The sequence below is a fragment of the Buteo buteo genome, chromosome 6 (genome assembly GCF_964188355.1).
Source record: "Buteo buteo chromosome 6, bButBut1.hap1.1, whole genome shotgun sequence".
In the NCBI taxonomy this organism is placed as follows: domain Eukaryota; kingdom Metazoa; phylum Chordata; class Aves; order Accipitriformes; family Accipitridae; genus Buteo; species Buteo buteo.
Window position 1 is genome coordinate 3,408,076 of NC_134176.1, and position 26,657 is coordinate 3,434,732.

Consider the following 26,657-nt stretch of genomic DNA (forward strand, 5'->3'; position numbering starts at 1 on the left):
TAAAATATATTAAATTATAATATGAAATAAAAGGTAGACAGGCATACTCTGTGAGGATATGGCATCTGTCCCATTGAAATTGCTTTTGCTGTTGTTGAACACAGAACAGTACTGGGAAAAGAAAATGTTTTTGCTCTAGGTTTCAAGTAGAAAGAGGATGTTCCTTGCCCAGTAGTAAAACTTTATACAGTAAACCACATCCAGTAAATTGGAAAAACAAGCTACACTTCTTTTATTCAAAATCAACACAATATTACATCCTGAGATGACTCAAAGCCCAAGAATCATCTAATACATATGCTTAGGTAGAATTCCTGCCTGTGTCTGGCCAATGTTATAAATTATCTTCATGAGTTAATTACTTTTGATAAAAACAATTTCTGTAACGCTACAGGCAAGCGACTTCACTATTGACAGAAACAGCAAACAAAACCAACCTCATAATGCAAGGAAGAAACAGGCAGGAGAAACTCTGAAAAGACTCAGGAAACAACAAGTTTTATTATCAAAATGTTTTCCTCCTGGTATCAGTGCCTGTTAAACCTTCCATTAAGTCTAAGTCATTACCAGTAGTTTTAATACTTTGCAATCTATAAATGCAGTCCGTAAGACAGATGTATCTTTAAAGCAGTGCTATTTCAGCAAGTTTATAACTAACCGGAGCAGTTAGGTAGCCTCTCACCCGGCTTGGCTCCACAAGCACATACATCTGTCTTCTACTCGCATCAGCAACACGTTTACAGTTCCTGGCGGGATCAGTGGCCTAGCCCCAGTCTAAAGCAGTATTGCTGTTTTGACACAGTGGGACTCTGATTTTGGCAAGGTTGCAGTTCTTCTGCCAAGTCTGAAATACAGGTGATAGACAGGCAGGAGTTTTTAAATCCACGCTGTAAACAAGGGGTTGCAGTAATCCTGAACCAGTATACAATCACCAACCAGTATGCAATCACAAATTAAAGCAAAACAAATATATTTTCCTTTGTACACAGAACACTGACTAAGGTGAACTTGGAATTCCCCCCATACATCACCTTCCTTCCATTACTGACCCAGAATACGTTACTTTTCAGACCACTTTCGTATATGTCATAACATGTATTAATTTAGTTTTCCCACGATGTATCCTCCTTTTATAAATTCTGAATGACTTGAACTTTGAACAATAAATAGCTTTTAATCTGCCATCCGGTTAGATGTTAGGGAAATGGTAGTTTGATTTCCTTGTTTTGCAGCAGTACTTCTTGCTGTCCAAAGCTGGCAGAACGTTACTACTGGTTAACTGAGGCAGGTACTGTAACTAAAGGAAAAGTTACATAGTCTGTATTTGTTTGAAATGAGAACAAAGCATGCATTTCATTTTTTAAAAAGGAATATAAGCTATAAAACTATTCATACTGTAACCCTGTACTTTTCAAACTAAGAGTCATGGATCTGGGGTTCTACAACTGGACTGCAACCACAACAGCTCATTAAAGGTATTTCTTCCAGTCATCCAGGGCAAGAAAAATATTACTGTTACATCCTATGTCATAGAAATGGAAGAGGCGAACCAGTTTGATCCAGGAATTTATATGCTGTAGCAGTTCTCCATCCTACACCTCCAACTGCCCTGCGTGTTACCAGTTCAGTGTTACAGCTGTCATGGGGAATGTGGCTCACAGGAAGAACGAACTGCTGAATGACTCTCATCGTGAGGCTGGATTTGGAGACTTGGGCTGGAGTCTGGAAAGACTGAAATGGCAGGGAGACATTTGCTTGGCAACTCCTGTTGGAGAAACACCCAGTGCATTGTGTAACGTCTGGAACTGAGTAAGGGATCACATCCCATCGGCAGTTACAAACGGAACTGGGCATTTTTGCCATCTCCACAATTTGGGATTCAAAAGCACCAAAAAGATCCCAGAGAACTCCAAATTAAACCAGCATGCAAGCCTGTCCAGCTTGTTCAGCTATCCTGCTATTCTGTGTCAGGAATGTACATTCCTGGATAAACCCAATCTTCCACATCGCTGTGCTGCTTATCCCCAGTGACTCCATGGAGCTGCAATGCAGAATTCAGTTTGTACTGAGTTACTCTTTAGCCAGGAGGCTCATTTTCTCCTCGGGCTAAAATTAAGATCGGTCCAACGCAGGAGTTCTCTCTCACCGTTAACTGCCAGCATGAGCCCACCTCCTGGGAGCCAAAGAGAACCAGCCCCCTCCTTAGGCACAGAACATTAAATACTACTATGAAAATGTTACCCCTGGCACGTGCTTCCGAGTCAGCCTGGCTGGTTTCCGAGCTGTTTTTTCATGTTCTTTCCCCAGCTCCGCTGCCTCCCTAATGCTGTCAAAATAGGGGTGCTGCAGCAGCTGCTCACATGTCTGCCTCTCTGCAGGGTCCATACGAAGGCAACCCTTAGAAAAGATGAAGTAAAGGATCACACAAAACACTCGTTCAACAGGTCTGCACAATTCCATCTACTCACCACAGCCAACAAGTATTCGCACGGATACATGTGTTAATCTTTTTTTTTTTTTTTTAATGGATTCTAGGAATGGGTTTTTTTCAGAGCTTGCAGAACAGCTAATACTGAACAATTGCCACAAGGAAATAATAGAAATTGCAGCTAGAGGGACAGTTACAATTGTATGGTGTAGCAAACCATCAAGCCTCAAAAACCAGTTAAGCCTGTAACTTTCATTTGAACTAGAACAACTTTCTTAAACAGGGGAATCCACTATGGCACTAGCTGTGTTGTTCCAGTGTTTAGCATAGCTACTACGCACAGCTGCACCTTCTTTTTAATATATTCATCCTCCCAGTTTCCATTCACTGCATCTTAATAAGGGAATAACATGTTTTCCACCTCCATGGTAAAGATGAGTGGATCAGGGAGGAGTGGATTAAAAGTCCTCTCCAAATCCCCTCCAGCTCTTATTTTTCCATGAACCTCTGATAATTCAGTAGCCAACTCTCAAACCATTTACCAGCTGATAAGCAAAACAGACTGCTTTTGCTCAGCCTCAGTGCAGAGCTCTTCTACTAGCTGTAGTTTTCTTACCTTCATGAGAGCTAAAGCAGAGTATGAAGTATTAGGGAATTTCATTTCTAACGGCTCCTGGAGGGAAAAAAACAGTGGGTGTACTCATATTAGCAAGCTTTTCATTCATCAGGGTACAGAGAACCAGCTTTCCATAGCAACATGACCTGTCCCTCACAAAACACATCTGTCACTTCATGCGCTTGGAAGGGAGCTGCCAGGCATTACTGAGGATGGGTAGGTTGGCTGCTGTGCCACCAGAAGCGGGGAGAAGGAGCAGAGATTAAGCATTTGTTTGACTGCTTTTACACAGGGTATTGGTTAAAATGTTGTGAAAGGGGTTCAGCCACCTCCAAATAATATTCTAGTGTACATTAGCAAAGTAGAGAGCAAAGCTTTTGGATTGGGGAAAAATGCTGCGCAGCAAAGGACTGGTCAAGCTGAGCAAGCAAGGCTTTTCCAGCTCTACTTCCAAAGCAGGCAGCACATGTACTCTGGGTAAAAAGAAGCAGGAACATTTCTCTGTTTAAACACCATGTCTCCTTAGTACTGCAGAGAGATTGCTGGTTAGCGCTGGCCTCAAGGGAAGTGCGTCTGGAGGGAGCTCTTACCATGGTCTCTGGGTCTGGAATTCTTACCCCACTGAAGAACTGGTTGGTGCTGAACACTTGCTGGTGCCTGGGAATAAGATCCCCTTTGACCAAGAATAAAAAAAACAAAAACAAAGTCGTATTAATTTGCTGTTTTTACAGTGCCTGCATTGAACAAGCTTATATCCTCTAACAAGGCTGACACCATCCGAGAGAACATCTAAAGAGACGGAGTACCATCAAGTGAGCCGACGTTCAAACGTTCTTTTGTGAAAACTAACATCCATCTAGGACATCAGTGATCCCACAGCCGTGTGACTGTGCTGAATGAAAGGCAGGGCCGCACAGCTCCAGCGGCCCGCAGTCACAACTGCCCAGGGCCTCATGCTGTAAACGGCTCAAAGAAATTCAGCTGGTGGGAGCAGATTTTGGAGCAGGAGTACCCAGCCACTGTGCATCGTCCAGGCTCTGAGTTTCTGTGCTGTGCTGCAGAGTGGCTTTTATGAACTGTGGCCACTATAGCTGGGCGCCTTGAAAAATACATATTTCTATGTATCTTCCCATGCCAAATGCATAGATCCTATCGCTGCATTATTTGGGTAACCGCAAATTTGGATCTGCACTAGCAAAAAGACCCCTCGGTAGAGCACCAGGGAATGAGGTGGGCAAGGCACTAATTGCACAACCACATCTGCTCTGTGCCAGCACCTGTACCTCCACCGTGCGCTGGCCGAGCGCAGGATCTGTGTGTTGCTGAGCGGGGAAACGTGTCTCAGCATCATAGCTAGAGGGTGCTGTGCAAACACCTACCAGGATCTGAAACTCCAGCCATGCCACAGCACCGAGCTTCAGCCAGGGATCCTTCCCAAAGTGTTAAGCAACATCAGATTCAGCAGCTGACTTCCCTGCTCACACCAGACACGATGGACCAGCCCTGGGCTCTGATGAGTAACTGGCAGGAGCCACTGTTTGTTTTGGAGGTGGCCGCATGGCAGCGTGGGCACGCTTTGTTGGTGTGCCCTGTGCGAGGGAGGTTGAGCAGGGCTCTGCTGGCCTGCTCTCCATGCTGATGCTGTGTTTCAGCATTTTCAAAGGAAAAGGGTTCCCAAGAGACAGCCTGTCTGCATAAACAGTCGTGTCTTCTCTGACTGCTGGAAGGGGACAGGCTAACCACAAGTGTTCCAGCTTCATTAAAATTTAGCTCATATTGGGTGAAATTCTTTTTATACACTCCTGAGGATGTTGTACAGAAAACTGCTGAAATGCAGCACTAACAGGAACATGCTGTAGCTTTTCCCCAATGCAGGTTCACAGCCCGTTTTTGAAGCTTAGCGCAGCTCAGAGCAAGCAAAATGTTAAAATCAAATCTGTAACAAAAGAGCCAGTACAATAGCCAAACCACCATAATTACACAGTTTTGACCAAGGAGCTTTTTTCTGTAAACACTGCCTCAGTCCATCACCTGGATGAAGAGGGAAATTCTTCTGGCTGAAACCCTATCATTAAAAATAAATTATAACTCACCTAACACTGGCATAAATGTATTCTGGAGGATGAGGCAATTGACATTGAACTATTTTTCTAGCTAAGGAGCTTATCTGTTTAAAGCCAGTAGTCACCTTTATAGTTTTATAAACTGCTCGGTAAAAATTACAATTCTCAGTTCATTCCAACATATTTCAGTTAAAAGTGGGCATTTGTTCCTTTCCACTCAAGAAATCACATTCACACCAACATCAAATAGAATCAATGAGACTGGATTCATTTAAATGTTACATGAATAATGGCTCTTTTATTTAACCTCTGTTCCAAATCTGGAATGGCTCCCAAAATTCTTTGGTGAATAAAGACAAACGGGTGGAATAGTCAAACCTCCATGTTCACACTCTCTTTCCCAAGCACACAGCCATCAATCAACAGGCACTGGCAATGTTTACCAGACCTCCAAAGCTGTGATGAACTAAATCCAACTATTCGTTTTCTAGAGGCAGGGACCACTTTGCTTCGTACTAAACCCTGAAAAATACCTGGATCTTTCAGACCTTTATGCAAAACACTCCTGGCCCTTTCTGGCACAGGAACCTCATTTTTCTACCTCTGTGGTGGCAGGTGAAGATGTGGAAAGGACAGTAGCAGAGGCAGGGGTTTCTGTGTCTCCTGCGGGACTGGCCCTGTGCTCCCCACACCTCGGTAGTCACCGAGCCACCCCAAAGGACCAGGAGGGGCATCCGTGGTCACCTAACACAACCCACATCTTTCTTAAACTGCCCAGCACCAGGCGACCACTGCTAAAAAGAGTGGAAGGATGGTTTCAGGCAGTTTGTAGGCAATGATCCTGCTTATGCAGCCTTGTCTGTTGTAAGCCTTTTAGCCACAGCCTGACACTGCTGGCTCATGCAAGCTGAAACCAATTCTGCCCCACGGATCTTTTTCTGAAGAACAGTCACCACCCACATGGATGCCAACTTTGTTTCCCCAGATCCTGCCAGGACCTGCAGCAGCATCTGTTTCTCCAACTACATGATCTCCTAACAAGATGTGTATGTGTAAGTCATGCCAGGAAAAGCCAGCTCCCTTTTAAGGACAGTAACACCTCAGATAAGCCAGCACCTACTGAAGGGACAGATCCACTGGGTAAATTCACCTCCTGGAGAATCCTGATTCCCACCACAGAGGAATGGCCTCCTGGGCAAGCTCTGGTCTTGCCAAAGGCATCAGGAAGACTGGGGTTCTGACCACGGCCGAGGGGACACTTACCCAGGGTTCTCCGGATGAGGTACAGCTGGTCGACATCAGACTTGCCAGGCCACAGGGGGACCCCAGATAGCAGCTCTGCAAAGACACAGCCTATAGCCCACACATCCACGGGAGGGCCGTACTGGGTGTCTCCCACAAGTAACTCCGGAGAGCGGTACCACCTGGTAGCCACATAGTCTGTGTAATAATCACTCGGACCAGCTAGGTTGGGGTCAGGAAGGAGAGAAACAAACAGGAATGTGGGATCAGAACAATGCAGATGAGCCACCATCAGTTGTTACACATGTTGGGGCACCTCCTGGGCAGGCAATAGCTACAGGAACAGGATGAGTCACTGGCCACTAGCAGAACCCAACTTTGGAAACACTTAAGGTTTGGCAAAAATCAGGACCATATTTTTCTCCAAATGAAAATATGCAGAGCTCCACAGCAGGGCCTTGCACCAGCCAGTGGTCAGTTCTCAAAGCCCACATGATTTGTCTGAACAAGAACTAAAAAAAAAACCAGATTAGGGGGTTTCTTTACAACGGAAAATGTGAACCCATTGTTTGCAGAGACGGCGCCTTCTGCCAGAGGGGCTCCTCCTGCCAGGGAACTCCAGCTGTGTCTCCAGCATTGCATAAGCAACGGCTGGGCAGCTCCAAGATGCCCAAGGCAGCAGGGAGCTCAGACACAGTTTTGTTTACAGAGGCACTTGGCATCGGGGTGTCTGGGCTAGCTCCCTTTAAGCTGGTTTGGGGATCTCTACGCAGCCTTTAGCAGAGCTTCTCTGTGAAAACATGCCAGCCTATAGGATGATTTACACATGCATCAGACGACAACTGAGTCTTTACTGCTGTTTGAAAGCCTGATCCTACACTTCTTGTGTTAACAATCCATATAAGTAGCAAGTCGGCACTCACTCAGTATGCGAGCGAATCCAAAGTCACAAAGTTTGATGACAGAGTGTTTTGTTATCAGGATGTTTTCTGGCTTTACATCGCGGTGGATGCACTGGAAACAGAAAAAAACAAGGTTAGAAGCAAGTATTTAACCCGGCCCTCAGATAAAGACCCTCTTAATTCAGCCACATACCTCTTGCACATTGTGCCAGGCAATCATTCCTGCTGAGAGAGAAGATGAAAGGATTTCTTAACAGCAGGTAAAGCCACGTCCTGCTGGGCACGACAGCTACCCTGCCTATACCTCACCTTTGGGACGAGACACTGTGCAGTCCCAGCTTCAGCTGCATAGCTCTGTACTGCGTCAGCTCCCCAGAACCAGCTGGGAATCTGTTAGCAGGAGGAGCGAGGTTTGCATAGCAAGGATTGTTGTTAACCTGGCTCTCTGCAAATGCAACTCACTTGATAACAGCTGTGTGTAACACACTTCTAATAAGGGACTCGGTTTTATGAATATGTGGGGAGATCCTAATGAGATGTGCGTAGGTCCTCTGGGATCACTTCTTGGATGAAGTCCATGAAGTGTATTGACTGATAATCTGGTAGACAAGCAAATGATTTTCCTGGCAAAGCTCACAGATGAGATGAAGGCTATGGTTTAGATGTGGGACTTTATCTATCCTTGTAGATGTCAGAGCACACCTGGTATTCCCCCTACTCAGCACAGGTGAGAGACTTCCACAGCTCTGTGTCCAGCTTTGGGATCCTCAGTAGAAGGAAGATGTGGGCATACTGGAGTGACTCCAGTGAAGGGCCACTAAAATGACTAAGGGATTGGGGTATCTGACATCCAAGAAGAGGATGAGAGAGCTGGAACCATCATTCAACCTGGAGAAGAGAAGTCTCAGGGGGGATCTTATCAATGTGCATAAATACCTGATGGGAAGAAGTAAAGAAGACTGAGCCAGGCTCCCCTCAGTGGTGTCCAGTGAAAGTACAACAGGCAATGGGCATAAATTGAACACGCAGGAAACTCCATTTAAATGCAAGCAATTATTTTTTCACCAAACACCCAGACAGGTTGTTGAGAGAGTCTGTGGAGCCTCCATCCTTGGAGATATTCAAACCCTGGCTGGGAAATTTTCTGAGCAGCCTGCTCTGGCTGACCCAGCTTAGGTAGGAGGGCTGGACAAGATGATCTCCAGAGGTCCCTTCCAACATCAGCAATTTTGTGATTCTTGAGAAGTCACCTTGCCTGCTGAAGGTTCACAACAATTGAATTTGGGCTTGGGAAAGAGTTTCTGCTGATCAAACTAGCAGAGACCTTAATTTCTTCTGCCTATGTGTGAAAGGTATGCTCTACTGAAATCACCAGGATCTAGCTCATGTTGTCCCTCCCTTACCATCACCTCAGCACAAACACCTCAGACTTTTCCTAGCTAAGCTGGTGGTAAATTATTGTATCTCCTCCTGAGGACTGAAATGCTGCTTGTTAAGCCAGTGTCATGGAGTTCCAAAAAGGGCAGCTGCATAAAACCTCTTTACCTGTGATCTACAGCAGGTCAGACTGCAGCATCTCATTGTTCCCTTGGCTTTAAAATTCCATTAAATCTTTCAGACTGAGTGGGGGAACAGAAAAAAAGAAGAAAAACAACAAATCCTGGAAGCAGGACAGACCTATGGCCAAGTTCCTGTGGCTCAACTGGACATAATTCTCCCAGCAAAGACAAAACACCCATTCCAGAGCGATCTCCTGCCCGAGTCTTAAATCTCAAATATTGGCAGATAAACAAAACCAATTACAGCTAAGTTTGCCTAAAGAACTTCTCCAAAAGGCTCCTTTCCTTCCCTGCTTCTTAAAGTGTCCCCACCGCTTTCGACAAAATATTTGTTATGCACACAACTCACATCTCCGTCCAGAAAGCAGAGGAAGGGTTGTAAAAGTGGTTTACTCTATCTAATTTTTGAAACCTTTTAACTGGTGTTATGATTCAATGCCTATGTCTAATAACAGAAGGACTTCCTGTGAAATCAGTAGCAGTTTGCTCAGGTCTCAGCTGATTAAATATTAAGCCAGTCTTCTAAACGTCACTTCTAATGCACAGCACAGGGAACATACAAAGATACATTCCTGTTGAGCCTGGAAGCTTGTCTAAGGTCATGAGTGCAAATCATTCCTTGACAGCAAACCCAAGGGACCTGTGTGATAGTAAATGCAGCTGTTGTGGGTATACACTAATATTTCAGATATGTTTCCTGTTGAAAACAGGAAATTTCATCTGACTTCATCCCATGAAAGCTCTGTAATCAGGAAAATGGCAACAGAATCTCCTTCTCCTCCAATGCCATGTTACAGGCAATCGTTACTGCTGTTTAGGAGACTTACGTTGTGTTTATGGCAGAAGTTCACAGCTTGGAGGGTCTGCCAGGTTATGCTCTTCACTAGATGCTCCGGCACCCTGTTTTAAAAAAGCACATTTTTATTTTGGCCATTAAAAATAACTTCATTATTACAGGAAAAAGGAAGAGGAGGCCTTTGAGTGCTAACATTGTACAGGGATCTCTGAGCAAAACCTGGTCAGGGACCAAGTCAGAAAACTTGGAAAAAAACCACTAGCTGCATTTTCTTGCTATAAATAAGTTACAAGAAACACATAATAACCCTCAGTTTGTTGATCTTCCACTGCAGGGAATCAGTCACGCTGGGCTGCTGATGGTGGAGGCTGTTTGTAACTTCTTCCCGTGTTTCAGAGCTGAGGCTGAGCTCTGCCTGCACCCCTCTGCAGAAAGCAATGCTCTCCTGTCAGGTTACCCTCCAAGCATCGCAGGAGCATCAAAGGGAACATCAACACCACTTCCAAATCCAGTCAATGCAATAAGACCCCAGGATTTATGGCAGCTAAGAGCATGGCAGAGTGTCTGGTACCACTCAGTCACAGCCAGCATGAAGCCTGCCAAGTAATGACCACACATCAGTGCATGCAAGTCCGTGTCAAATCCTGTCTTGTGGCTGTGCTTAGCGTCCACGCTTCCTGGCAATCCTCCTGAAATGCCAGCAGGCATTTCAGCCTCTGCAACTGCTCAGAGAGTTGGAGGTGGTGGAGTATCCATGGTATAGATGCATGCTCTGACTTGCAATGCTGTCCAGTCATTGATTTTCCAGAGTGGACAGGTAACCAAAATGGGACAGGGAAGGATGTTCCTACAAGAGTATAAAGCTCTACTTTGGTTTGCATCTCCTCTCCTTCCCTCCAATGGCTGGCAAACACTTCAGAGAAAGAAAACCTCTGTTAAAAATCCAGCCTCCTCTCCTCAATTTCAGTTACTGTACTTAAACTTCCTTGGCTGTAATGGTCTTCAATAACCCCAGGAAAGGCAGAGGTGACAGTCTTGGCACTTTCAAGCTCAAATCCAATTTTATTTCATGTGTTTCATGCTGAAAAGCTTCTGATACATCATAAAGAAAAAAAAAAAAACAACCCCAAAACTAAACCAAAACAATATGCAGCAAGCCTGGCTTTTTCTTTAAGGCACCTTCAGCTGTCAGCGCTGAAGGTCTTGTGCTGACACTGCTGTTGCAATGCTAGAGTTTTCTTGCAGAAATATCCTAGAGGGATAAGAGTACTGCACTGACAGCCCGACAAGGGGATGAAGTTGGTCAAATGACCTGGAAACACAGTGCAAAGAGGCGTGTGCCCCCCCGTCTTACGTCTTAATCCTGACCACAAAAGACTTGACCATCTGCATAGCAAAGATCAAAAGCAAAGCATGCAACCAGGCGTTACACGTTCATTCACACTGGAGTTGTTCTGATGAACAGAAAGCAAATGTGAAGTATTTTCTTCAAAGAAGGTTATCCATCCTCTCTTCAGATTCCAGGTGAACAAGTTCAAACTGGGGTGAAAGCTGCTCACCAGCTCACGAAGTGATCTGCTATTAGCATGCTCCATTCTCCTCCTAGAGCTCCACATCAGGGAGAAAGAGAATAACAGACTCTTGTTTACTCAACCCCCAATTAGTCTCCTGCAGGCAATTCATTTAGCTCCAGGCCTGTAAAATGATTTATGAACTTCTGCTCAGCATTTCCACAGCACCAAGTCACTGTGAATAATTAGGGACAATGTATTTAGGGGGAGTGTCATTTATAATGTGTCAAAAGAACAAACCCTGTCCTGGAGAATGTTCCTTCTGCCTGTGTAGCTCACACTTTGTACAAGTGCCTGTTTAAAGAAGAGGGTACCTGACCTGAGGCTGCGCAGAGAGCTGCAGGCACAGCTCCTGGTAACTCCGGCCAGCCAACACATACTCCTTAGCACAGCAGCAGGCCAGAGCGCTAGAAGTCACTGGTCTGTCATATGGGTCATTAGTGACATCACTACAGACTGTATATGTTTTGGGAGCTCAATGACATTGCCCCAGTGCCTGCAGCCTGGGACTGCACAGCCTCCCATAGTGATGTGTAACACGCCTGGGGAGCAGCAGAAGGAGGGCTGCGTGTCCCCATCCCACCTGCCCGCCTCCCCCAGCAGCCCTAACCTCTTCGCAGCGAGACGCAAGATGCTCCCAAGCCACTCAGGTTTGCTGCTGCCAAGCCAGTCAAAGATCACCCCAACGCTCAGGCTCAGTGCTCCAGTCTCCTTGGTGAGCAGCACTGTGCAGGAGCGCACGCAGGCTCATATGCAATCCTTTTGGATGCCATTGCTAAACCACAGTAACAGAGCAAGTCCTGGGCACCGGGCTGAGAAAACTCTCCTGTAATTAATGAAATTCTTCTGAAAACTGTGCAGAGCAGCAACGACATAGACAGTCCCTGACTCCTTTGCTCAAAGCTCCCAGTGAGAGACAGGCCACTCACCCCCGGGGGTGCTTGTCCAGCTCATGGAGAACTGTGTGGTCGCAGTATTCGAAGACCAGATGCAGCCTCCGCTTCCTCCTGAACACTTCCAGCAGGTTCACCAGGTTGGGGTGTTTCAGTTGCTGTAACACACAGATGGACTGGTTAGTAACTGCACGGAGAAGTGGGGTAAAGGTGCATGAGACAGTGCTTTTGCCCACAAGGGTCTCAATTCTTTAAGCTGAAACCTTTTATACAAGCACAGCACAACGTGAAGAAGGAGCTCAGCCACAGCTCAGCCTGTGGTGTCGTTATTTTAGGAACTGACCGTGGGCAACAAGTCAGCTTGGCTTCAGCGAGTGCCTCTTAGAAAAGATGCTCATAGATAAAGAATTCATCACGGTGCCCACAGCTATTCCGGCAGAGCCTTTCATTGTACATATCCAGCCTTTGACTGCACCACAATGAAAAGCAGCTCTCCCTGGAGAATTGCTTGGGAAATCACACATGGTAAGAGCCTGTAGCAGGCAAACACACATTTAGGAGAAACCAAGAGCTCCTCTGATAAGCCTAAGTAAAGCACGTGGTCTCAGCTTCACCAGCTTATTGTCAGAATCTGAATGGGTTAATTAGGAGAATTTTTATTGCTGCTTCTTCCTCTTCCTCTCAATCCACTTGATGTGCTCATACCAGGGCTTCCTCTCCTGGGGAGCTCAGACAGCTTCTTACCACACAGAAAGCCTGAGCACAGCAGGGTTATTCAAACGCACCTTGTGAGAGGTGAGGGTGGATATTACCGGAGCTTCTCATTTCCTATTCTTTTGCCCACATTTTGGGGGAGGGCTGGGAGAGGGCTTGAACTCAGGGGCACAACACAGTGTTCAGAAAAGGAAACAAAGAAAAGCCAGACCCAACTCTGGAATGTTATTTCTTTTCAGATGACTCATGGCACTGTCCCCTCTGCTTGCAGGGACCTGTATCCATGAGGGCTTTGCCTGACCAAGGCTCTAAAACAAACACATTTCTAAGCAAGGAGGCCGGAAAGGGCATTGCCTAGGAGTTACACTAGCCCCATCTTCTAATGTGCCTCTAAGCCATCTGGAAAAGCCTGCAAAGCAGAAGGAAGCAGAGAGTCAAGACTAGAGAAAACTGTAAGGGGCCTCAACTAAGGAATGCAGCTGTTTGGGGAAGCACCCAGTTAACCCCAAGGTGAAGCATCACTGAAATCCACGATTTGAATCCTGGGGTTAACCAGTGAGCGTGAGTAGAAAAGCAGGTCAGTACAAGACCTCCACCATATCTCATTGCCAGTCTGTCACGAGTAGGAGAGGCATGGCAGGGGCTATTTCTGTGCTCCAATGGGCACACCGTGGGACCCTTTGCAAAATATAATTTTATTCAAGCACGTCACTGTAAAAGCTCCTTGTAAAGAGAGACCTTCCAGGGAGCTCACCGCCTCTGGGGGGCATTATACAGAACCCAAACTATACTGAGCCCATATGTTAACACACAGGGTCCCTGTTAGTGTGCAGAAGGTGCCTATTCCAGTCCTGCAAACTGGCAGCAAGGAGCTGACCTTTCTAAACAGCATCTCTTACCACATATGTGTCTTGTTCCTTCAATCCTGCCCACACTGTGTAAACCATCTGCCAGCATCAAAGACCTTCGCACCCATCTGGATCAAACCTAGGTTACAACCAAGATCTTCTGACCACTTCCTCAGTCCTCCATGGTGAGTATTTGTATGTCAAGTGCCTTCGCCGTCTAGCACAAGTGTCAGTAGAGGCTGTCAGCATAACCTTCTCTGCCCTGGCCACATCTCCTGACCTTGCATAACGGATGGACTTTCTCTGCACACCCTCAGTTCCCATGGCAGGGCTGCTAGAGAAAGCGTTAAACCACAAGGCAGGAGGCTTGTAACACCTCTCGAGTTTAGTATTTATCTAGCAGTATCTCCATTCTTGTCATTTCCTTATCCACTTTGCAAAAGATGATCAGACACAGAGAATGGCCTGCAAGACTGCTGAAAACCCCAGCAATGATAGCGATTCTCCCAGGAATTGTGCACATAACTTGCCACCTATCCTGTTAAGCATATCCACATCCAGCAAAGTACCTCTCTGCCACGTGTACATTAGACAAAGCCCAGTCTACCAGTTCAGACTCCACCATGAAAGTCAGACAGCTGCCGTGGCTCTGATACGGCCCCTTCCCTCACCAGCCAAGCAGCTCCTGATAGACTGTGTAAAGCGGATCCCTCCTTTTCCATGCTCTCGGTGTGTGTTGGCATATTATGTTCCCAGAGATCAGCGATAGCAGAGATATCTGAGAGCAAGCTGTGCCTCCAGCAACTCTGCTGGGTAACAGGCACCTGATTCCTCTGTTGCTCTCAGCAGATCTGCCTGCCAGCATGGACAAACTGCTGGGCACGGCCAAGCCTGCCAGCTGGAAAGGGGCAAACGAGACAACCTCTGCAATGCTTAGATTCTACTTTTAGAGACAGGTGAGGGTGAAATAATTGCCAACTGATTGTAAAGCAAGAAAAAAGTTAAATCAACAAGAATAGATTGAGATTTCTAGAAAACCTCTAGCAGTTACAGGTTGGTTGTACGAGTCAGCCTTCAGGAGTGACCTTCACAGAACAGGCCGTGCCCGGGGGACAGTCTGTCCTGGTCATCCTCACGCGTGCGTGGAGCTGGGGTTTCTGGAGACAGTGAGCTTGGGTTTGGAAGCATGAGCTCTAGCTGAGCTGGGGACACTGCGAGGGGACACAGCTGTGTGAACAAGCCCTCGTACACACAAGAGTGGGTTAACCTGCCTGTCTGTGAGAAGCGTGGAGAGGGTCCCCCGAGAGCAGTCTTGCCATGGTGTCTCCCCATGCCTTGCCCACAGCCAGCCTCCACGGTTGGGGCTCTCCAGGCAGTTGGGTTCACTGGGCCAATGTCTCTTGTGCAGGCAGACATGCACACAAAGCCACCATAAATCTGCCAGTGACTCTAAAAACATCCCCGGCTGGCGGCACGGCGTTTCAGAGTGCAGTTTCTAAGGCTACCAATGCTGCCGGTGGCTGGTTGCTGGCAGCACCGGGATGGGTTTCCCCTCCCTGCCCCGTGCTTGGGTGACAAGGCTGTGTGTCACCTTCTGCATACAGGCCACATGTCCTGCATGGGCTCATCCCCAGAGTTATAAATGCTCCTGTGTGAAGACAATAGGGATTATTTTCTGTTTCGTATATGAACACAGCTTTGCATTGTCTTTTTCTTTCATCTTCTTTGCAATGTCAGAGCTAAAAACTGTCAGCCTCCATGTGAAGGTTGGGGAGACAACACTCTTCTGGAAACAGCAAGCACTGACGGGTTTACACACAGGCTCGCTCTGTTTTCATGTATTTCCAGCCTTTCCTATGGAATTGGGATCACGCAGGGTGTTTCAAGACTCTGCATACCGCCCTGCTCTCCCACCCCACCTCCCATGGCTCCTGGCCATAAAAAGCCCTTTGTCTACAAGGTATTTGCTGTGCAGAATAATAATTTATCAGGCCCTACATCTTTTACTGATGAAACATAATCTCACTACATCTTTGACAAACACTTAGTTGTTGCCTAAGCCAGGAAATACCTCAACAAACAAACAAACAAACTGTTACTATTTACAGAGAAAAAGTTGAAAAGTTAGTCAAGCAGGTCTGCACTTGTTAAAATCAACAGTGCCCTGACACGGATCCTGCTGTGGCTAGCTACAGTGGTGTCGGCTTTGGACCCTTAAGGATGATGCATTTACCATCTGCATTACAAGTGACTTCTGCAATGATTGTCTTCCTCTTCGGATCTTTAATAATATTTAAATCTTAATGCATCTCCAGCACTGTTTACTAAAAACGATATACCTACATGTCACCTGTTTGCTTCACATAGGAGAAAAACTTAGGTTGCTTCTCCCCAAAATCTAACTGAAAAATAAACACGCTTTTTTCCTAGGTGATGGCTCTTCTAGGATGATATCCAGGCTTATTTTGCCTCTTTTTGCAGTGGGAAGAGAATCAGGCCTTCATATTCCTTTGACAATAACATTTACACCACTTATTTATATATAAATGCTCAATAAAAGACAAGCCGATAGCACAAAGAGATTTTGGGAAAAGAAAAATCAGAAATACTCTAAGCTGCTGAAATCTTGCACTTAATTGCAAATCTGAAAGTTACTTGGTTCCCAGCAAGCAAATTAAGCTAACTCGATGGAAGGGAACATTGACTGCAATGAGTATCAACTGCTGCTATGCAAATACCAACAAGCAGTGAAGTCTGGGAACGTCATGCAGAAATCAGAGACCAAGGAACTATGAATTTTGGGAAAGAAGTTTTAAATAAAATGGAACATCTTTCTCTGTGCATTTCTGTAGGGTTTTGTTAACTCCAAAATCCTAAGTCATTGCCTGTCTACAAGAATGCATTGTGTCTAATCTGAATGGCATGTTTCTCGTAAAAAGGAATCCACTGGAAGTCATTATTTTACAATTTATAATAAAACAACATGCTGTTAATATGGTTCTTTAATCAGTTCAATGTTTTAAAGCTATGGCTCTTCTGTAAGGAAAAGAGAAAGCTTAAGATGGGGAGATGATGGAGGTGTATGAGGTCACAAGTACCCTGGAGAACGTGAAAAGGGAACAACTCTCCCCACTTCTCAGAACACACAACTGAGGGTACTGTATGCCATCACCCAGCAGCAAGTTTATAACAACTAAAAGGAAATATTTTTTCACCAACACATTCCTAAAGTCGTGGCACTCACTGCCTCAGGAAACCATGGAGACCAAATGAATACACTGGTTCAAAAAGAGATAGGACAAACTCCCAACAGTCTATGAACATCTGCTAAGCATGAAGCAATGGGCACAACCTCTGGCTATAGAAAATGCTCAGAAGCTGTGTGTTTGAAAGGAAACCTTACCCCATCCTCTCCCTCTTTCTCCTAGGTTTCTCCTCATTTCTGCATACTTGATGGACCTGGCCTATGACTCACTGCAAATGTTCCCGTGCTTTTATTTCATCAGGAAAATAAACACAGAGGCTGAATGAGTGACTCATTTCTATGTGAGGATGAGCTCTCACACAGAAATCAAGAAAGGATCAGCAAAGACAAGGTGCTGCCATGGTTCACAGGTGCCGGTTCTGCAGTCGCTTCCACGTGTGAATACCTCCAAGCCTACACAGCCCCTGGCATTCAATACATGGCTGGATCCCACCTGCACCTCAGGCTCCGATGCTGTGGATCCCCCACAACCAGGGGCTCAGAAAGGGCATTTTAAGGAGGAGCTGGGGTAGATTTATCAAGCAGGGAGCCAGGAAAGCTGCAACCCACGGCCATCCCTCACCTCGTGCTATCTAGGATCACTTTTTGCTCGCAAGCTTTACACCAGCTCCAACAGTCCTTGTCTCTGGGGGGGGATCTCCTGGACGCAGAGGGGTCTGCTACTGGCCAGCCTGTTACAGGTGGTGCCAACCACACGCCAAGGGCAGAGCAGTGCCTGTACCGGCCAGGACATCGCTGACTCCACGTGGGGACAGAGACTGGATCAATCCCTGTCTGAAGGGCACAGTGATGACTTTGTTGATGCTCCTCCACCACCCACGGCAGAAGAAATCGGCAGCCTGCCCTTTGCAGGGTCTCAATTCCCACCTGCACCAACCCTCTTTGATGCGTGACAGCCTGGGCTGCAGAGGGTCACCTCTGTCCCGAGGCACGTCCGTCCCCAGCCAAACGGGTCGGACTTTCACTGGCACTGTCTTTCTCCCAGAGAAACTGACTTGGCCACCTTACCTACCGCTCCCTCACGCCCCATCTCCTCGCTTTCCCCCCTCATGACGCCCCATCCCCTCATGGCTGCTGCCCTCACGCCCCGTCTCCTCACGACGCCCCATCCCCTCATGGCTGCTGCCCTCACGCCCTGTCTCCTCACGACTCCCCATCCCCTCATGGCTGCCCTCACGCCCCATCTCCTCACGACGCCCCATCCCCTCATGGCTGCTGCCCTCACGCCGCGTCTCCTCACGACGCCCCATCCCCTCATGGCTGCCCTCATGCCCCGTCTCCTCACGACACCCCATCCCCTCATGGCTGCCCTCACGCCCCGTCTCCTCACGACGCCCCATCCCCTCGCTTCTTCCCTCACCCCCCCTCCCCCGGCAGCTCCCTCAGGGCTCCCCAGATCCCCTCAGGGCTCGCAATGGCGGGGCACAGCCCGCAGGCACCACAGCCTCCGAGCCGGCAGCGGTGCCGTTGCCCGCCAAAGCCCACCCTCCTCCCCGGGGGCGCCCGCCCACCGCCCACCTTCAGCATACGAATCTCCCGCAGGGCGATCTTCCTGATCACCGGGTCCTCCTCGGACTCCAAGAACTTCTTAATGGCCACGATCTGACCGGTGTCCTTGTTGCGGCACTTGAAGACGACGCCGTAGGAGCCCTCCCCGACCTTGCTCAGCTTCTCGTACCGCTCCATGGCGCTGGGGGGGGGGGGTGCGGGCCGCCCCGGCGCAGCTCCCTCGCCTCAGAGAACGGCAGCACCGTCCCCGGTCCCGCTCCCCGTCCCCCGCCCGCCCACCGCCGCCTCACCGCAGCTCCGGCGGGGCCGGGGCGGGCCCTCGGGGTGTAGCGGCGGAGGGAGGCGGGGGGGCCGGGGTTGTCTCCCCGGCGAGGCGTCTGTCACCGGGACGCTGAGGAGGAACCGGTGCCCGGTGAGGGAAGGGGGGTCCCCACGGCCTCTGAAGGGGCCACACGCACCCCTCGGGGCGCTGAGCCACCCCACGCCTGCCTGTCCCACAGCACCGTTTTGTCTTTACCCCCCCTCCAGCGCTCTGCTGTTCCACGGGGGGGGGCTCTGGTTTTCACTCAATTTCCCTGCAGGGTTGGGAGGAAGACCCCGAAGTCAGCAGGCTTCACCCCCCCAGGGAACCGTCTCCAGCCAGCAGCGGGGGAGAGGAGGGGAGGCTGCTCCCCACGGAGGACTGGGCCCCGCACAGGGAAAGGGATGGACTATTTGGGAAACCCAGGCACCGGCATTGCTTCGAGCGCTGGCGCGTGGACACTGCTGCTCCGGCGGTGGTGCGGGGCCTGGAAGACGTCGCGTTTCCCTGGAACGTCTTACCCCTCTTCAAGCACCTCAAGCGCCTGCTGCCTGGTGAGCTTCCACCAGGAGCTAGACCCTTTCGGTGAGCGTTTCCATCTCTTACCTTCGCATTATCTTTCCTCGTGCACCCGTTTAGAGCTCTGGCTCCTGAGCCGTGTCCTCGTAGCCTGACAAAGATGGGCTTTTATGGTGGCAATTGCTTCCAGTAGTAGATTTGGAGATCTGTGTAGACACCCTACTCCACCTCATGCCTCCTCCCTCCCCAATCCTTTCCTGGGGTGCTTCCTGAATGCCTCTCAGGACAAAAGAGCCATTATTTATTTTTATTCCTAAGCCACATCCATCAGAGATGAGTAGTCTCTTCATGTTCTAGCTGCCACACATGCTATCTCTTTTTGGTTCTTTCTCTGCATGCTTTAGAAAGGAGATGGTGAAGAGTATTCTTATGACAAATGTGTTCTTTGGTAGAACTATCCTGCCGTTGAGATTTTGCCAGCTCTATCAAGACTTGCAATGAAAGTACCTGACAAACACCAACTCAACTCTCAACAGGATTTCTGAGGAAGGCATCTGATGGAGCTGTCCCCGAGCCCTGCAGAGCTGCCTCAGGGAGGTCCAAGGACTATGCCACTGAGGAAGCTCCTCAAATGATAAGTCAAACAGCAGGTCACTCCACAATCCAAATTGCTTTCCCAGATAACACATACAGGCTGATGCTGAAATTCACCCACAGTGGGAACAATCTTCTGCAGAGGAGGAATATTTATCTGTATTTATTTATTTACCAGTAACTGGCAGTTCTTTGTTGTCCAAAGGAGCATTCACAAACCCCCTTTTCTCTCTACCTCAGCCCATCCCTGAATATCTGGGGTACAGACGGACCAAGGACCGAACCACTTGCAGTACAGAGGTCACCATCAGACCAAGCTGTGTCCAGGGTGGAGTGTCATTGCTCACGTCCGCATTTTCTTATTCTAAGCAACCCTCCTTTAGAGCCCACCAGCCACCTTGCCGTGCCATCTGCCTGATGAACCAGGCACAAGGAAGCCAGCCTCTGGTTTTCAAGGCAGACAACTCACGAGCGGTTCCGTGGTGACTCCAGGCGACTGGCAGCAGGGCTGCGCTGGAGCGGAGTGCTGGGTAGCACGAAGCTGTAAATAGTTTGCCACTGCTATTCTGATTTCTCATTTCTGCACTGTCCCCAGAGCTCCCTTTTCTCCAGTCGATCTGCTGTATGTGGGAGATGTCGTGTGGCTCCCAGGCAGTCTGTAGGATTGAGAAGTGGCCAGTCCTGGATCAGGCCCTTCCCACTGACTGCCATAAAACCTGGAGACCAGCTTGCTTCTTTTGAGATATGTCTGATAAGGTATTGCTCTTAGCAAGTCTACCACACCACATCTAGGTATCAAATAAAGCATAGTTTATTTGGCATAGACTGAAATGAACTGCAACAGAAATTTACGTAGAACAAAGCCTAATTACACAAACTGGAACAAGTGCAGTTAGAGTCTCAGTTACAATCCAATGACTAAACAAGGTAAAAAGTACATTTCAGAAAGTCTCCCAGTCTTGTCCTTTTCATTCAGAGACATAGTGGCTCACTGATGCGTTGTACCTTTCATCTTTTAAAGAGATGTCATCACAATTACAGTTGTATTTTTCAGTTACAATGAATTTGGTTAGGAAATCAAAAGAGACTCATCTACAGCCTGCTCTTCAAATACTGTTTGTACTTCAAAGAGCACTGGGAGCCTGTTTTAAGGCTTTCAAGTTGAATACATGAACATTGTGCATCAAATAACTAATATTTTGATAGCTGTCAAAAGAGTAATGAGGGGGTGAGCAAGGTTTTGCTTTATAAACTCCAAAACCACACACTAGGCTTTCTCAACCCTGGTTGAAATGTCACAAAAACATACAAAGATACAGACAATACCAGACTAACTTAAACAGTCTAACAAATACAAATTATACTAGTCAGAGTCACTGAGACTGGCCGGTCCAGCTATGAAACATGCAAATCCACTGTGCTATACTCCACTAAGAGTAATGAGTGAGGTTTTACACTAGGAAACAGTATCTTGCAGATCATGCCAAAAATGCCACTGTCTATAAAACCAGACCAGACAAAGCATTTCAGAATATGCCATCAGAAATGCTTTAACAGCTAAAAAAGGAGGTTTGATTAAATGAGGACTTTCCTAGATTCATCTTTTAGGATTCAGCAAATCACCAGTCGTTCATGTCATTCAAAGAAAAATACTTTCAGTTCATTACTTGTGCGTGACAGTGTCATGACCTAACAGTTATTTACTCCAGTTACTCCCCACAAATATTCATATTTTATTTACAGATTTCTCTAGTCTTTTAGAGATCTTCTTTAAGTGTTTTCAAAGATGATACCAAAATTATGTTTGCAGTGAATGAGGTAAGTTAAGTGAAAGCATTTGCTCTACATCTACACCTGGTGCTTCACTTTGTCTTCATTTTCATTTTAAAGTCTTTGTAGACTAGGAGTTATACTACTCAAAGGTTAATCATCAATCACTGTTAACCTATGGAGAAGTAATTTCAGTACTAGAAACTTGATTTCTTTAAAACACAAAAATTACATGTCCCACTTTTAATACTGCTGATCCAATTACAGCTGACCACTTAAAACATTTTCAATACATTGTTTATGGACTGATTTTTATCTGTACACTTACTACTTATTAAACTTTGACACAGTTTCAGAACTGAAAAGCTTGACTTGACTTAAGTATCAAGTCAATAACAAGAATTAGTTTTGAATGACAGTGCTAAGTGGATAAAATGCTAAATTCTGTGCAGGTCTATTTTTCCTTCCAGACCTTCAGAACAACATAAAACTCCAGCTGTACCTAGTAACAAAAAGACATTACTGAGTCATCATGTGTGCTGAGTTAATTCCATCAATGTTAAATTATGAATCACGTAGTCTGATGCCTAAGCAGACAACCCAGTGCCCCATTCCTCAGGTTGCGCGTTAAAGATCAAACCACTCCAGCTCCGCTGTGTCAGCAGAGCCGTCAGACAGGTCAAGCTGCTGTAACACACTTACCTTTACTGCTTTATTAAAATGACGTGTGAAGCTTCTGACCTGTCTTTCCTAGGGTAGCAGATCACAGAAATGGAACAGGCAGCAGTATGCTGTAGGGTTTCATTTAAAAATCCCTCAATTCAAACGTTTATGAACTGCTACTGTATCTGCCTATGGACTGTGTTTACTTACATCAAAGCTAGCAGGTTAATGTGAGGTAGTAAAACCAGATGCTATCCTGTAGTCAGTCTATATTTATATTTAATGGTACCTCAAGAATTGTAATTAATGAGGAGGACAAAAGGAACTGATGTGACTCTTTAATAGAGAAACAAAAAGAGAAAGAAAAATGCAGGTGACAAACTTAAAATAGGGAAAGGGAAAAAGTGATCAAAAGCTTTAATATAGAATACTGCTTCTTATCATATTTATTTATACTACACAGCTGGGGAAATAACCATTACCAAACAACTGTCTGACTGACAGCAGCTGGATGGATGGCTGTACAAACAAAAAAGCTCATAAGCTCAGTTATCACTATAGGCTCCCCTCTGGAATAGTATAAATAAACTATACGTCATGGGCAGTTGGATACATGATACTTTCATTCATTAAGGATGGTGACCAGGTACAATTTCCATTTCACGTCACAAGGCTTATCCCTAATTTATGAAAATAAAGCATATATATTTTGTACATTTTTATATATATATAAATATATATATATATAAAAAATACACACTGCCGGTCAACTTAACACACATACGCACATGCACACACACACACACGTATATTGTACACACCCACCCAGTAGCAACGTGTCTGATATCAATATTATATTTTGTGTACACACACCCTACATCTAGTAAATACGAAAATCCCTTTTATGGCAACTCTGCAGGCAGAAAATCAATACAAAATACTTTGTTGTACAAAACTGCATTTTTACAAGATCAACCAACATTGTAACATACCCCTCAATAATGCACTACATCCCTACAAGAAAAAAAGAATAATCGAATCTTTATACAATTGTAAAAAAAAATCATAAGCTGCTCTGCAACCTTCCTTCGCTAAACGTTAGATACATTACACCATTCTAGCAGCAGATTAATAAATAAGGATTAAATAGTCTATTATACAAAGCCATACCGAATGGCAGATTTAAAACCAAAAAGCTTTGCAGATACTTTCACTTCCTACACAAATCTTTTTTATTAAGAATAAGACTCAGTATAAAACAGGGAAACAGCCAGCACTATATCTATATCTACAGAATGTAAGGAAAATCCAAGGGAAGTAAAATATTTAACAGTTTATGGCACCTTTACTGCATAACATTTTCTTAAAGGCTCTGTTTCCCTATAACTAACAAGTAAAGGGCTATTTATCTCATAGCTTTTATTAAGCAAACTTGATATAACCAACCACACAGTGGCAAGAGACAGAACCAGCTGTTTCCAGCTGCAAAAATGTATTGATATCCACCCTAAAACAGCATCATTTAGGTGTCAAGAAAAGAAACAGTAAGTCACAGTCCTGCTTGTACTGCATTTCCTAATGCTTCTTTGTTCCTCATGTGGCAAATTCACTCTGTTATTCGCGTTAGGTTACTGTTGCTTAGTAACTATTTTCATGTCCAGCCAAGATGTAGAGATTGCTGTGTGCAGTCGGATTTTCTGTTGGCCTGCTTTCTAACACTACCACTCTGCAATCAAACACAAACAGAATCCAAAATGGTTAGTGGCAAAATACGAAGCACATGGTATAACTACCGAGGAGGAACAAACGTCGCTCACAGGTTTCTACAGGTTGGAGGGATATAGGTTCTCCTAAATATCTTGGGTATTTTATTCTTTAAATCAGTTACCTCATTTTCCAGCACCACTTCTGATAAAAACACTACAGCGGAATATAGAAGGAACAGAGGACTAGAAGCAGCTTCTTGAATCAGAACCTGCCCCTCTCAACCACGGGCACATGCAATGCGTTACAAACCTCTTCCAAACTAACATCCTCCACCTTGAAATAAGCTATATTCTCTGCTTCTATTGGGAAGTTACCTCAGAGGCAGACTGTTATGAGGAGATGCAACCCTCCTATCATCTGCAGCCCAAGTACGTTTATACATCCTACATCTTGTCATAAGCATCAGCCACTAACCTAAACTGTTCTCCTGCCTTCTAAATATTTATCAGCCCATGGGTTCATAGAAAACACTCAACCCCATCCCAGCCTTTGTCTTGCTGGATCATGTTCCTGCAGGCTCCTCTGGAAAACCTCTCTCTCTCTGTCTTGGCATGCTGACTGCTTTCTTCTACACATTTGTCCCATGCTGAACCTCAATAATCATCTCAGCAGCTGACATGGTTGGGCGTTTGACCCCCATTCTCTCTTCCAACTGCTTAGTTCCTGCATTTCTCTGCACCAGTTCCTAAGACAATATCCTGTCATTTTTAAGATTAAACTTCTCTCTGCTTTTTGTTTTCTACCTGTGTATCAAACAAGCCAAATGCACCACTTGAACTCTAAGTTAGATTTCTCAAAGGGAGCCTGTTTCAGGGTTAGCACTGCACACACTCCCCTCCCATGTCACATTCCTCAAACAGTTTTCAAGTGAAGTCTCACTCTTAATAGCCTCTGTCCCCGATCTTCATTTCTGCAACTCAGCAGTTCTAAAGTGATCCAAGCCAAAAAGGTGCTACCACATCTCATTCACTTGAATGGTAGAAAAGACTCCTGCTCCTTTTGTACAGAGATGAAAAAATACAAAACAAAGGATTTGGCAGTTCACTGAAATCAGAATGGAAGAAAATGGCTTCTCTGCAAAACCCATATGCATGCAAGGACTTCAACCTTATCTCCAACCTCCAAAAGTGCTTTGTATTAAGTTGTTATTCAGATATGCATGTCTTCTATAAAAGTGCAAGATGAACCAGATGAGATGGTGCTTCCCATCCCTCTGTGTTTAGGATGCTCCTGTGTTCACCAGCCCAACACAGAAGTAAGAGCCATTTAAAGGTACCAATTCCAGTACGCAAGGAAGATTCACTGTTGGTGGCACAGCACATACCTGGACTAATACAGATGGCACCTGTACCGCAGTGGACCTTACCAAAAGCTCATTCTTGCAATAAAATACCCACTGCTCTGCTGGGGGTAACAGAAAAAAATTACCACTGCACTGCCTGTCTGCACAAGAGGGATAACAGACAGAAAAGGCAGAGTATGCATTGTCAGAGGTTGCACTGTGTTTATATTTTTGAGATCTCAGAGTCAGCAGTAGCAAGGATACTCAATTCCAGCTGCAGTGATCAAGTACAGCGGGTTCTCGGTGACTCAGGTGCAAAGCAAAGACAGTTGCTGTTCCTTGTATAGGCTACCCCTCTTCTTCAAAAGAACTAGTGCGCTCTCACTCTCTGGACTGGGGATCCAAGAATGTAAGTACACAAAACTATAGATTACTTGCAGAAAGCAAGTCAGAGCCAGGCTTCCCAAAGGACAAATGAGGGAGCAGAAGATCCGGGATTAGAACCGCTGTCTTGACTCACTACTGTCTACTTCTACATTTAGCACCCTGGCTGTCTGAGAAACCACAAGTACACATGTCCAAATCTGGAGACTGGGGCAGCTTCTGCTAAGGTTTCAAACCTGGAGAGAGCTGCACCTCTTCCCAGCCTCTGTAGCTGAAAGGAATCATCTGGATGCTACGGGTAATGGGTGAATTTACACCACTGTGCATTAAAACCCATATGCAATCTAGTTTGCTCTGCTATTTCCAGGTCTCAAGGTCCAGAGCAGCGAAGATTACTTTTAAGTAACTAGCTGGCAAGATAATTCACCAGTTCACCAGGAAAATAGAAGCCAGAAGCAGGCCTTTCCAGAATTGCACTGGGCACCCTGCTTACCACAAGCCAAAGGCAGCTCTCATCTCTCCCTGTTGCTTATCTCCTCACACTGTACCTCTATACACTTGTGTTTGTGTTCACACTTCTCTCTCTGCCGTGAAAAGTGGGGGGATGTCACAGGGGCTCTTAGTAATGATTTCGGACGCAAATGCAATCACTAATTAAATTTTTGGCTATTGCAGGCAGAAACAGTGTTACTGCCTCCCCCAGGACTGCCTACAGATAGATCTGTAGTGGGCTGGAAGCCAGTTCCAGTTGGAAGCTAGAAAACTAGTTTAAATAAAATAAAAGGTTTATGTTTCTTGAAGGTGATTACCTGTCTGATCCCAGTAAGCGGAAAACCCTGGTTTCATCTGATATCTCTTGGGTAACCTGTAGAAAAATGGAGACATTTAGGTCCATTTCAGTGGCAAAATGAAATTTATTGGCCTGAGTTGGAAGGAAAAAAAAAACAACAAACTGATCAGTCTCTTCAAAA

The 26,657-nt window shown here is 46.0% G+C and overlaps 2 protein-coding genes across 4 annotated transcripts in view; both read right to left on the minus strand.

Moving 5' to 3' along the window:
* Nucleotides 1-227: 227 nt before the first annotated feature.
* Nucleotides 228-18,583, minus strand: CDKL1 (cyclin dependent kinase like 1). Of its 2 annotated transcripts, none has more exons than XM_075031021.1 (9): nt 18,416-18,583; nt 12,107-12,228; nt 9,638-9,710; nt 7,273-7,363; nt 6,371-6,445; nt 3,635-3,717; nt 3,045-3,101; nt 2,242-2,397; nt 228-1,297 (listed from the first exon to the last, which is right to left on the minus strand). In XM_075031021.1, the coding sequence occupies exons 1-9, from the start codon at nt 18,581-18,583 to the stop codon at nt 1,190-1,192; spliced, it is 933 nt and encodes a 310-aa protein (XP_074887122.1). In that variant the 3' UTR covers nt 228-1,189. The 2 variants fall into 2 exon arrangements, with proteins under 2 accessions (XP_074887122.1, XP_074887121.1); XM_075031020.1 differs by having other exon boundaries at nt 6,371-6,571.
* Nucleotides 18,584-20,609: 2,026 nt separating this feature from the next.
* MAP4K5 (mitogen-activated protein kinase kinase kinase kinase 5) overlaps nt 20,610-26,657 on the minus strand; it is a 73,474-nt gene continuing 67,426 nt past the window's right edge. For both annotated transcript variants that reach the window (XM_075029449.1, XM_075029448.1), the window contains 2 exons: nt 26,496-26,551; nt 20,610-23,979 (listed from right to left, as the gene is read on the minus strand). In XM_075029449.1, coding sequence (XP_074885550.1) covers nt 23,892-23,979; nt 26,496-26,551 — 144 coding nt within the window. In that variant the 3' untranslated portion in view covers nt 20,610-23,891. The remainder of the gene's footprint in view (nt 23,980-26,495; nt 26,552-26,657) is intronic.

What these genes read in the sequence shown, in the direction of transcription:
- CDKL1 (XM_075031020.1), bottom strand. Translation starts at nt 18,583, where the DNA reads ATGGAGCGGTACGAGAAGCTGAGCAAGGTCGGGGAGGGCTCCTACGGC. An exon ending in CTGGACAAGCACCCCCGGGG is followed by an intron (nt 9,711 to 12,106) that starts GTGAGTGGCCTG and finishes TTTTTAAAACAG; the next exon opens with GGTGCCGGAGCATCTAGTGA. An exon ending in TTCCAGACCCAGAGACCATG is followed by an intron (nt 3,102 to 3,634) that starts GTAAGAGCTCCC and finishes TTTTCCCTCCAG; the next exon opens with GAGCCGTTAGAAATGAAATT.